The sequence below is a fragment of the Lycorma delicatula genome, chromosome 6 (assembly GCF_047948215.1).
Source record: "Lycorma delicatula isolate Av1 chromosome 6, ASM4794821v1, whole genome shotgun sequence".
Taxonomy (NCBI): Eukaryota; Metazoa; Arthropoda; class Insecta; order Hemiptera; family Fulgoridae; genus Lycorma; species Lycorma delicatula.
Window position 1 is genome coordinate 117,135,169 of NC_134460.1, and position 13,566 is coordinate 117,148,734.

Sequence of the window (13,566 nt, forward strand, 5' to 3'; positions counted from 1 at the left end):
CTGATTTTTGGTACAACGATGACTTGTGGTTGCTCATAATATTAATGGCAACGCAATGAGAGATTTGAGTTTTAGTGTCATTTATATCATGTATGGGTACATTATTCTTATGCCTTTTCAAATTTAGTTTAAGAACTAACGACTCTGAGATGAAATTGCATTGTGATGCACTGTCAAGTAATGCTTTACACATGTATTTGGCCGATGCGATCGCGAACGTGAACAATGGCAGTTGCCAGCAAAATGTCTGCTTTTGCCCCTTTAAAAGAACAATAGTTTGCGTTTGATTTTTCTTCATCAGTATTGGATGAAATATTAAAAATCTGAGTTATTTAAATCTAACTTATCCTTACTAAATAGAGTATTATGACTAATAATAAGTCATAATACTTATAATTTATCACTTATCACTAGAAAAGTGATTGGAACGTAAACATTTAAAGCATAAATTACTTTTGCGAATTATATTCGCCGTTTGAGACGCATTAAAATTAAAAAATTTTGAACACTGACAAAAAATGAGATTGATAACAGTTTAGGTTCTATATCTAAAGATTTTCTAGGTTTTTTATTATTTTGAATAAATTGTTTGCAACTAAAGACTGACATCTATCTTCTAAAAATGTGATACAGGTCTGACAAAGGTGGAATATTTGTTCCAGAACATTTATGCTCCCATGCCCTTTATGTCTATCTTATGCAATAACATTTGACTTAACAATAGTTCGTGAAGTGGCACCTTAACTTCCTTTATAGCTTCAATAGCATGAATATTACTCTTTAACATGGTTAATTAACATACGTAAATTGGTGGCTGATTCCTTCGAGGCAGAAGGAAGATTTAAAAGATTGTTTACATGTTTTTGAATTATTAATTTGGGACTATGGTAACGATCAGTAACTAAATTCCAAGCAACCAAAAAATTATCAGAATTGATAGGGATGTTTGATATGTGTTCCTTAGCTTCATAAGTTAAGGACGAATTTAAATAATGTAAACGTTGGAACAATAGATAAAGCTTGATTTTTTATGATTAAACTATCAAAACATCTCTAAAATGCATCCATTTTGTAAAATCACCATTAAAATTAGGCACTGAAATGACTGGCAAGTTTATAAACTGCCCTGGATTAATTTGAGACTGACTACTAACCATGTTCGGTTCTTGCTTAACATTTTTGGCATCATAAGAGTTAATTATTTCATCCATGGCGGCCTTAACAGAAATATTCTGTTCAGTGTCTTTCGTTTCTAAAATTAACTGACTCAGTGATTTTATTGAACGCATTAATTAGCAGATGTAATCTTGCGCTAACATCGTGTATGCTATGACGCTGGGGGTCATAAGTGCTTGTGATGAACGTTTGGGCTCGTGTTATGGTAGCCTTCTGAATACAAGGCTACCATAACAAGGTTGTACTCTTATCCATTGTGAACAATGCAATCATAACTGCACTTAAGAAATATAAATAATACAGAATATACGGAGTTTCAATCACCAGTTGAGAAAAACCTTTAACATATTATTATAATAATTTTACCTTTGATACGTTACCCAAAGTCACTGTTTATTTACTCATGTTTTTAAACTTTAACAATGCCAATGAGGCCTTATAACACAACAATATTAATTATCCTGTCCGATAAGAGGACCATATGTTGGTTCTAAAACCTAAAGATATTCATTTAGTGGACTGTAAATCAAAGAGCGATTCATCCGTCGGGTGGATAATAAATAATGTGCGGAATTGCTCAAAAATTTTATTATTATTGTTCATTGAAAACCATTAATAGCTTAATGTTAACTTACGCAGAATTGTAATCTTACAATTGTGAATTTTATATGTTGACATGAATTGTCTTGATTTTTATGAAGCATACGATTATAAAGAAGAAAATCAAAACATAATATTTAAAGAATTTTTTATATTACCTTAGATTCACATATTAAAACATAACATAAGATATTTCAGCATTAGTTGAAAACATATTAAATTTTTAACAAGCAATTATAAAGAGAGAGTTTACATTTTGTAGTGTTTTATACATTAGATTGACGTGAACTGATATAACATGGTTTTAATATCTTAAAAGAAAACAATAAAACAATCCAAAAGATGATTTTCTTTTGTTTTTAAATTAAAGTTCTTCATATTACCATAAACACATGAAACGATATAGTTAAATCTTAATAAATAATACAAAACTTATTACATTGCTAATACACAGCTTCATAAATCCGAACGCCTATCGTTCGATAGCGGACTGACGCCAGCACATCCCGCAGCAGAGATTAGTACTAACAAACCAGCAGGACGCGAACCATATGTTCAGTAGAAACACGCTGAACAATTGTAATAATGCTGAACATTTAACAATGTAATAGATTATAAGAAATGAATAGTGAGTAATTGTGTATTGAGAAATGAGTATTGTGATACTCCATTGACAAAAAAGGAAATGTAGCTTTTGAATAGAAGAAGAAGGGAAACACTGCTAAAACAACGATTAATGTTAAGTTAAAAAATTAAAAATTAATATTAAAAAGACTTGCTTAAAGTTGATACTAATATTTTTAAAATAAATAGTAAAATATATATCATAATAATAAATAAAATCAGTACAAAATAAAAATAATCTTGATGGCATTGATATTAATAACAAAATATTACTGAATGAAATTGCAGTAAGTCAGTATTTGAAAAAAAAGAATAAAAAAATAGTTTTAAAATTCAGCAAGAGAGAGTAATAGAATGAATATTATTGGTTTTACAAAAGAATACTTTTTGGTTGAAAGAAAAAAATCTTTTTATTTTTATTTTTTATTTAATAAATAATTGTGAAATTAAAAAAGCCATTTTTAATTTTACAATTATTTATTAAAAATGGCAACAGAAGCACAATAGCATCCTTTTGGACAGACCAAACTATTGTGCTGTGCGATGTAAATATAATTTATGTTATCTTTGAGAGACGGAATATTATTTTTGTTTGATTAAATCATGGAAATTTTACATTTTTTATGTACAAAATGTTGGTCATTGTATATAATTCATATACAAAACTAATAATATCCTCTCTGTCAAAAACAAAATATTTACATTTGTGTTATGCAAAAAATGCACAGCAAGCAAAACAGTAAATATATTATTTATGTTATATCAACAAACTGTACCAATTTGAATTATTAAAAATTATAAAAAACTTGCTTTCAAATTACATGGAAATTATTCTTGCAGAGAATCTTTAGAGCTAATTATTCAGCTCTTCATCAGAGGAGTTAGTGGTAATTCAAATGAAGTTGCATAATTATCTCTGAAAATAATTCTAAAAGTTTTCTTCTGGAAAAGTGATTTTCATGTTATTTTATTTAATATGACACCAATTTAAAATATCAATGGGTAGTGTTTGAACTATGGAATTCATTTTTTAATCAATAGCAGAGCTAAGAAGTGCATGGGCAAACTGTGAACATTCCTGTTTATTAGATGATCAGCCAATTAAAACCAAGATTATCTAAAATAATGATCAACAACTGAAAGATTAGTTTAAAGTTAATCCTACCGCTAACTGCCTTACAACTTAATATTTGCTTCACTGAGGAAACACATGTACATTAATTCATAAAGAAGAAAAATGTATAACATAAAGTTTTGTAACATTTTACAAGAATTTCAAGATAAACATGAAAACATTTTGATGTAGGTTAAAATAAATAGTGTGATGTCTTACATTTAAATTATATAAAACCACTTACAATAAAATTATTGTTCCGGTTTAAATTGCACTTTTGTTAAGTAAACATGGATTACATAAAAATGTGTTCATAAAATTCTTAAAACCTAATATTGTAGGTAACTGGGAGTTTGAATATGGGGGGGTAGTCAATTTCTACATATAAGCTTAAGTGATGGTTCACTTAAGCTTATATGTTTAGTGTCTAGACCAAACAGAGAATTGTATCCATGTGCTAGTCAACTGACAAAAGAAAGTGACTATACTGACTAAAGAAACTGACTATAGAAAGTTTATTATAAGTACTTAACAGATATCAACTGGGAAATGCTTCACAATTTTCAAAATAATTAATAAATTTAAGTTTTACTATAGTTGCATTATTGGTTTTAATGTCAAGACAGTAATTAATTTATTACTGGAATAAAGGGTTTGGTAAAAAGATAATTGAAGTTTGACTGTAAATAAAGTTTATAGTGAGAAGAAAATCCCTGAGCATCATCATTTATGCCTATATCATTACAGCTGTTAATCGCTGAATTTTCTGATCAAACAAGAATTCATTCAAAAGATTGTTTAAGAGTTGGGTGCAATTGTTTTTTAAATGAAAAAATTACGAGATAGATATTTTCACTGAAATCATTATGTAAACATACTTTAAAAAAAGAAGATACTTTATTTTATACATTGATTTCCATATGGTCTTTATGTTTACTTATGTCTTATTCATCACATAATTAACAGATTTTAATTATTATTTTTAATTTGCATAGGAAGTTCTCCTAGCGGTCCTGTAGCAAGTTTGTTTAGGTAACGTATGTGAAGAATATTTGAATGAAAAATTATGTTGCATACTTAAATACTTCAAACATATTTTTTTTTATGTCATCTTAGTATTGCATTTAAAAGGCATAAATAGCTATAGAGCTGTAATGCAAGAAGGAAAGTATGGTAATCAGTCGAAAAATGAAGATACAATATTTTTTGCATTTCTTGATGTTTTAAACCAGGATCCCCCCCCCCCCCCAAAAGTGGGGGCTAATGTTCATATGTACATACTTATGAATGTGATAGCATGTACATGTGATGGTATGTTAGAAGCTTAATAACATTTGACTGGCTAAATCGATTTTTATAAAATTTGGCACAGAGATTAATGTAGCCTCTGCAAACATCACCAACGGGGGGGACGGGACGCTGGCGCTGAAGCCGTAGTTCCTTTGACCATGCGGCTGATCACTTCTGCATGCGACGCTTCCATGCCGCACTGGGGGCCGAGGCACCGGAAGCGGCTCCGTCGAGCCATCAACGTGAGCAAGCCACGCTGCTAGAGAGAACTGACGGAGACCGTGGATGCAGACCCTTGGGGGCTTGGTTACAAGATAGAAACTCGGCGATTGGGGGTCTCGCGGTCTCCAGCTCCACTAGACGAAGCTAAAGCGGAGCACGTCGTTAAGGTGCTGTTCCCGGCCCACTCGGTCCGTGCCGAGCGGGACTTCGGCAACGTAGGCAACTTTCCGCTCTTCTCGATGGAGAAACTGGAGGGAGCCCTACGATCGCTGAAAGGCAAAAAAACCCCTGGTCACGACGGTATACCGGCCGAGGTACTTAAGACGGGGCGCTGCAGGCCCCGTCTTCTACTAGAAATGTATAATGCATGTCTGAAGGCTGGGTCTTTTAGCGCCAGGTGGAAGACCATGCGTCTTGCGCTAATTCCCAAGCGCAAAGAAAGCCCAGAATCGCCGTCCTCCTACCGCCATTGTGTATGCTTGACACAGGGAAGGTATTGGAGAAGCTGTTAAAGAAAAGACCATATGCCTCATTACCTCCTCAGAATGGTGGACGGATACCTGAGGAACCGCGGTCTCATTTACGAGACCGCGGCAGGCTGGCGTAGAACTACGATCACATCAGGGGCGGCGCAGGGGGTCGATTCTCGGCCCCGACCTTTGGAACACCGTTTATGATGGCTTGCTAAGGCTGGAAATGCCTGAAGAATCTGTCTTGGTTGGGTACACTGACGTCGTTGCGCTACCTGTCGCAGACCGCGACGTGGAGCGCGCCTAACTGAGGCTCAGTCGAGCCATGCGCGGTCTGTGCCTGGCTGAACGACCATGAATTATCTCTAGCCCTCAGCAAAACGGAGATCGTGGTTTTAATGAAGAAGCGTATCGACAACCTTCTCTCCCTGCGGGTCGGGGTAGAGGTTGTCGAGACAAGCCGGCCGCAAAGTATCTAGGTATGATGATTGACTGGAAACTCAGTTTTGCTTAGCAGCTTCGTAGAGCCGCCGACAAAGCTGCGAGAGCCGTAACTGCTCTCAGCCGGCGGACCGAAGGCCAGCAGACGGCGATTGCTGATGTCCACGGTGCATTCCATCCTGTTATACGGGTCAGGAGTGTGGGCCCAGGCATTAAGAGTTGCAAGAAACCGGAAGCGGCTCGCGCAGATGCAACGCACCGCAGCTTTGCGAGTCGCTTCCGCGACTCGCGACTCGGATGGTCTCCGAGTCTGCAGTACTTGTGGTCGCCGGCGTCATACACATTGCTGTTTTGGCAAGGGAGCGCCAGGTGATCTACAGGAGGCGACGGGCAGGCGAAGACCGGGAGACCATTGCCAAAGAGGAACGCACTCGCACGTTCCTCGCATGGCAAGAGACCTGGGACCACGAGACCAGAGGAGGATGGATCGCAAAGCTTATCCCTCTGGTCAGACCGTGGAAGGAGTGACGGCATGGAGAGGTGGAGTACTACATGACTCAATTTTTAACGGGTCACCGGTACTTCCGCGCTTACCTCCATGTGATAGGGAAAGCGCCGTCCCCCGACTGCCTCTATTGCTCCGGTGTACGGGACGACGCTGAGCACACCTTTTTCAAATGTGCTCGGTGGGCGGCAGATCGAGGGACACTAGAGGCAAATCTTAGGGCACTGAGCCACATAACGTGGTTGCGATGACGCTTCATGACCTGATCAGCTGGGAAAGTATAGCCCGATTCGTCGGCAACATTCTCAGGGCCAAAAAGGTTCACCTGGATAGTCCTGAAAATTAGATAGCACCTATCAGGCTAATATAGGAGGACTCGACCGGAAGTAATGTGTTAAATGGTTCCGGGTCGAGTCCTGGTAGAAAGGGGGTTGGTTTTAGTCGGTAGTGTGCTGATAATGATTGGATAAAACCATCAGCGGGAGCTCGACACTCCGTGCGTAAATGCATTTCCACCTCCCTCCGCAAAAAAAATTATTATTATCAATTATTAATTAATTATTATTGTAGATTTTTTAAATATTTTAAACTTTTTTCATGTATCATTTTCTTTTCACTACAAGAATAAGTAACCAATGCCAGAAAATAACTTTGTTGTCAGCTTGCTTTTATCAATAGTCTTTTGTGTTTTTAACTAATGGAGTTTTTTTTTAATAAAGGCAGTGTTTATGGTGAGCCTACTCATTTTTATACTAAAAAAAAGAAAAAATGTAAAATAAAATAATTATTAAAAAGTAATAAGACTGTCCTAAAAATATTTTGTTAAAAAAAAATCAAAGATTTTTCATTTTAGAAGTAGTCATTAAACAAATAACATTTAAAAAAATTACTAAACCTTTGTATCAATTTAAAACAATTGAAATGGAAATATTGTTTTTATATAGTTTTTACTTTTATTGTGAATTTTTAAAAAAATTCTTATATTGTTTTAAAGTTTATCTCATTGAAACTTGCAAAAATGAAATGAATTACTGTTATTTATTCATATTTTTCCAATTTTTATTGTAGAAGATATATCTTTAAAATTAAAGATTATGAGATTGTGAGGTTAAACCTCTCCAATAAATTGGTGCTACACTGCTTGGCCCTACAGAACTGGCTACATTCATGTAAATTGATTTAAAAAGGATTATAATCACTGTTATCATGCACCAAAAATTTAGGAGTTATTGGTTTAGCTAATGAAAACACATATGTACACAATATAAAAATATACTACCACTCATTTAAACAATTCATACAGGTATTTTGGTTACAAAAAATTATTAAAATAAAATTAAAAAAATATCACTTCATTTTTTTGACTTATGAATCTTCCATTTTAAAGAACAAAATAAAGAAATCTGTAATATAAAAATCCATAATACTAATGCGTTGATCTTTTCCCAATAACAAAAATCATCAACTCCAATATCATCTATAAACTTTGACAATGATCTGTAGTGACAATATGGCTGACTACAGGGAAGTCGTTCTCGATTATAACCGAACACAGATAATATTGCTGCTTCAAACGCATATTTAAAATAACTTAAATAACTTAAATATTGAAAACCAATGGTTAAATCTTTTGGTCTTTGAAAATAACCTGATAACAAAAACATTGGTATTGATGATGCAGGAACAACAAAAACACCCAGCTGAAATAACAGAAAAATAGATTTAAAATTATTTGTAATAAGCTTATTTAAGAAATATATATTAAGCAAAGTATTTCATACAAAAGTATTTTATGTAAACAAGTTTTCATTTTTCATTTTATGTTTGGAATACACTAAATGTCTAACAATACTAAATTATAAAATAACCTCATAACATAGACAATTTATAACCTAAAAAATCAAAAATCAGGTCTTTCAACCTGTTTACTTTTATCAGCTACTGTTAGTTCTTATATAATAATTCTTTTGTTAAAAAAAAAATTAAATTAAAAATTATCTTTTGAGTGATAAACTATATAAGAGACCAGAAGACAGAAAGTTACTAGAGCAATAAACATAATTCTAATCTTGTTTGGTTAAAATAACTTTCAAAGGCCTCATTTTGGAAGAAATTAAAATATAATAAATCAGTGTAGTTAGCGCATACGCGCAGATATATTTTATGTCAATTTTAAAACTGTACAATATTAACACTGAAATTACATTGGTTTTTTAACAAGTTAACAATAAATCATTTAGTCTATTCTGATTATCAACTTACCTCTTTTATCAGTTAATATGTATGAATTTTTAATCCAATAAAAGGTTACAGGTCGAGAATATTATTATATGTAAATTAAATTTTTCCTATTATATACGCATGTGAAAACATGAACACATTAAAATAAAATTCTGTTCATTTTCCAATACATCAGTGGTGTAAATATGAGAGTAATGAAAGTGATGATGTAAAGATTAGCAGTGAGAGTTGTGAAGAACTGAAGCCTTTTAATACTTGCATTATAATGCTTTCAATCACTCTTGTGGTCGGTCACCTTCAGTGCTTTTATTTATCACTTTGAATCAGGTAATGACTCTGTTGGTGTAAAGTACTTATATATTCATTGTGTCTTTTCTTGAAGCTGCATCCCATTTGTCTATTGTAGAACATTAAGTAGACAGATCATTTATACATTCCAGGGGAACTGTGTTTGGTAATAGGGTTTTTATTTAATAGTTTGCTCATTTTTGGTTCTTCTGAAGGCAACATTGTTACTAGCTTTTTAAATTGTGATCATTTTCTTTGAGTGTGTTTATTTATGTTAGCAGTTGAGTTGTGGTATGTGTGTGTGTGTGTGTGCATGCGCGCGCACGTGTGTGGGGACAGTTTATTTTGCTTTTCAAATAGTTTAAGTGAAAGGCATTATTTGTTATGCTTTTTAATAAATAAACATCAGTAATAGAAAAAAAAATTGTATAATCAAAATCAACCAATGACCATATGCATAATTTATGAATGTATTATGTTAAGTTAAATTGATCTAGATTTTTAGATAATAGGCAACTGTAAACTATAATGGTCAAAGTTATCTGTTGACAATTTTAAGTATTTTAATGCATTTTTTCTGAGGGAATGAGTCTGCTTTATTAATAATAAAACATAAATAATTATGAGGTATTCTTGTAAATTATGTAGATAATTATTTTTTTAAATGATAAAAAACAAAACACACATACACACACACACACAAAGCAAAGCAATATTTGTAATAAGTTTATTATCTAATAAAAAATTATTTAAAATAGTTACAGATGTTTATAATTTAAGTTTACCTGAACATCTAAAATAGCTCCAAGTGCACTTCCAAGAGTTTGTCCTAATATTGCAACAAGAACACAAACTAACCACAGCATAAAAAATCTGTAATATTCTAATGGTTGTCCAGTTAAATTATAACCAATAATTAAAAATAATGATGGACAAATTATCTGAAATAAAAAAAAAAATTAAAAGGAAAAGTAATTTTAGTGCACAACAACAAAGTCTAATCACAGTAAAATAAAATGAAACCATGCATTGTGTTAAGAGGAAAATTATAATCATTTTTTCACTAAAACACATAATTGAAAATGAACTGTAGAATAAAGTATACTATTTGTCACTAATTTCTACACAATCGATCTTTGATATTAAATGCAGGAAACAGTTTGTGTATGTGTAAGGATTCACAAAAATTTATGAGTATGGGCAGTTACAAAAAAGAACATCTAGCATAGTGCTTATTGTACTCAAGGGAGGGCAGTAGGTTTTGGTTTTTGATATCTTCCAGACAGCAGTTGGTGACATACATGGTCAATGCATTAAACAATATCAATGCTACAGAATTAAAAAAAAATAATAATTGCTTAAAATTTGTGGTGATTAAAAGTAGTATTTACTGTATTACATTGAAAGAGCCAAATTATGTCATATAATAAATAATATACCATATTTTAGACAGAAGTATAAACATTTGTTTGGCTAGGACCACAGAAAAAATGAGAAAATAGAATTTATTGAAAAAATATTAGAAATATGAATGGTAACAGAGCTTTCATTGTTTGATAGAATGTGATAAAAATCAAAACTTATATTAATATACCTTAATTTTATAGTCCGTGTGTATTTATATTATTGGATGTAGTAGCCCAAATTTATCACACACTTAAGGCATTTGAATGTTTTTATGCAACATTTTACTACTGGTACTAATGACATTTCTAGTAAATAACAAAACTAATAATCTCTATTAGCGCATTTATTGTATTTCCACTGCTTGGCATGTTTAAACTTGTATTGCGATTCGTTCTTTCAAGGTCATTGTCTCCAATCATTACAACTGGGCTCGTCATTGTTTTTCTCTTGTAACTTTCCCTAACTTTTATATTTTAGCCAATTTTATTTCTGGAGTTTGTTTTATGATTCTTTTAATATTCTTACAAAAATTTAATTTCTTTAGTGAAATTAATTTAAATTTTAGATAATTCTTGAGGAGTAAATAGAGCTGGTGAGGATATTTCAATTTAATCATGCACACCATAGCTTCTTAATCTTCTTCTTGTTTAAAATAAAGTCTGTTGAAACTGAATTATTTCTATCATTGACATTACATCAATTTTGTTTAACTGAAAAAATTCATTTGAAAAGTAAACAATACAAATATGAGGTGCTGTAGGTTTTTTTATGAATGAATTTCTTTGATTTCCATTAGATTTACAATTAACTTTCCAAATATGTATCATTTCCTTTATGGATATTCTTAAAACTATTCTATTAATTCTGTGCTTCCTCGGATGTTCTGTTTCTCTTCTTCCTTTTGGTACAAAGTAAATATGCCTCATTTTTACTTTCATCAGGCATCCTCATCAGCTATACTAACCATTTCATCTCAAATTCAATAATCTTTTAGTAGATCGATAAACTCACAAATCTCTTTGATTATCCTGATTTTTGACTATCCAATTGTGTTTTAGCCCTTATGCCAAATAAAAATTATCTGTGCTGTTTGTCTAGTGATTAAAGTTTCAGAACAACCAAATATTTGCATTTATTATTTGTTTCAAGACACAATCAAGTTTTTTTATTTTTTATTAAACTTTGTTTTTTTATTAATTCATTTAAATCCAGTTTCTCGTAGAAAATTAGCTCATTTCATTGTATATATCTTCGCAAGGGAAGATGAAAATCTTTAAAAATGCTCAACTTTATTTTAAAAAGATCCATACTTTAGACATCCACACTTTAATGTGGTGATAATTATTTTAAGTTTTTTAATCGTTAATTTACAATCATAAAAAATATTCCCAAAAAATGATTACTACAAAAAAAAATCTTAAATAAATTTATTTACTTAAAAATTTCTTAAACTATTAATTATCACAGTTGGTGCAGTATGTTTATCAGGATAAAATATTGCAGATTTTTAAAAATCTTAATCTTGTTATGTAGGAACATTAAATAATTTTAAAACTTGTTTGACAAGTCTTAAAATTATTTACTCACAAAATGCATGAATTATTAGAATGTTTAATAAAATTAATTAGCTACTTAAAAAAATTAAATAAAAGCAAAAGAAATAAAGAAGAAGAAAAGAGAAAACTTTACACATAAACAGCTGATATTTAAAAAAATTGCTGCTAAAATCACCTGGAGCATTCAATCACTTAAAATAATATAATTTTAACATAATTTATTAACAACAATTTCTTGAATAAACTCTTATTCAAAATATTTATGTTTACAATAAGATTAATTATTGTAATATTTATTAAGATATATGAAAAATAAACCATAAACAACTAAAATTTATTAGTTTTTCTTTTGTCACTAAAGGTTTTTGATTTTGAATGCAATTAAAGTTGATTGACTCAAATACTGTTTTATGTTACTGATAATGATTAGAATGAATTTATAAATACTTGAGCATGAGTATTTTTAAAAATAGTGGAAGTAAAAAACTTCTACCAAAGGCTTCCTGGTGAAGTTAATTTTTAAATTACTTCTATTGAGTAAGGCTATTTTGAAGGTTGGGTACTTGGGTTTTAAATACAAAATTAACTTTTGTTGGAAAATTTTATGTTCAATATTTAAAATTTTTTATTCTCTAGAAATAAGGACTTTATTTTTAGCACCAGCAAAATATTTAATTTAAACATTTATTTTTCCATCAAATAATGTATTTTCATGTTTTTTAGTTACATAAAACCATAAAAATTAGTAGTTTTATAAAAAATAGTCACTTTGTGTTATAATACTACTAACACGTTGACTGCCACGCTGATTTAACAAGTTATGTATGGCTGGCGGTGAATGGGATCTCACCAAATTTTATGACCAGGCCATGAGATCCCATTTGGAATCAAAAGTCAAATTAGTTTGTAACCTACTGTGTCTCCGTATGGAATCTCATTGTGCATGTTTTTTAAGTAGAAATGTTCACTAAATTCTAACCTTTAAACTGATCTATTTAGCACTCTAATACCTAAATCACTACAAATGTTTAAGGAATTTAAAATTTCATCAAGTTTAAGCACTATATATTCGGAAATAACGCTTAAATTCGAGTAATTATAACATTTTAAAGTTTCAAACAACCAATAACAAGGTTGGCCAACCTGCTGTACCATCTGTTTTTAATATTAATAATCTCATACTTAATAACATAACCTAAGTTTCATAACTTGTTCAGAAAAAGTGTCTAATTATTGGTAATCGTTTATATATTTATATTCTCGTGTTTTACATAGTTACGTTGTTTCTAATTTGAATAGAAATGGAAGTAAAATAAATTTTTGAGTGTTTAATGAATATTGATGAAGAAGATTCGACAGTTTTTGATTCAGATTTGGACCCAGAATATGCACCTAGCAGTAATACTTCTGAAGAAAGTGAAATTGATATTTCTGGTAATGCTAGCGATAATAATGTAAGTACAAATAATGATAATGACATTGACAACTTATTAACATTATTATGATGATGATGACGGGTCCCGTATCAATTTTGAATACAATCTAGAAAACATAAGTGTTGGAATAAATTTTGATATTACTGAAACGTTAATTGATGGAACTCCTATTGATTTTTATTGTTTATTTTTTGAT

General features: G+C 31.2%; 1 protein-coding gene across 9 annotated transcripts in view; it reads right to left on the minus strand.

The window, feature by feature from the left end:
- Positions 1-7,701: 7,701 nt before the first annotated feature.
- The window catches only part of LOC142326149 (ATP-binding cassette sub-family G member 4-like), a 131,863-nt gene continuing 125,998 nt past the window's right edge, over positions 7,702-13,566 (minus strand). For all 9 annotated transcript variants that reach the window (XM_075368368.1, XM_075368366.1, XM_075368371.1 and 6 more), the window contains 2 exons: positions 9,757-9,912; positions 7,702-8,142 (listed from right to left, as the gene is read on the minus strand). In XM_075368368.1, coding sequence (XP_075224483.1) covers positions 7,795-8,142; positions 9,757-9,912 — 504 coding nt within the window. In that variant the 3' untranslated portion in view covers positions 7,702-7,794. The remainder of the gene's footprint in view (positions 8,143-9,756; positions 9,913-13,566) is intronic.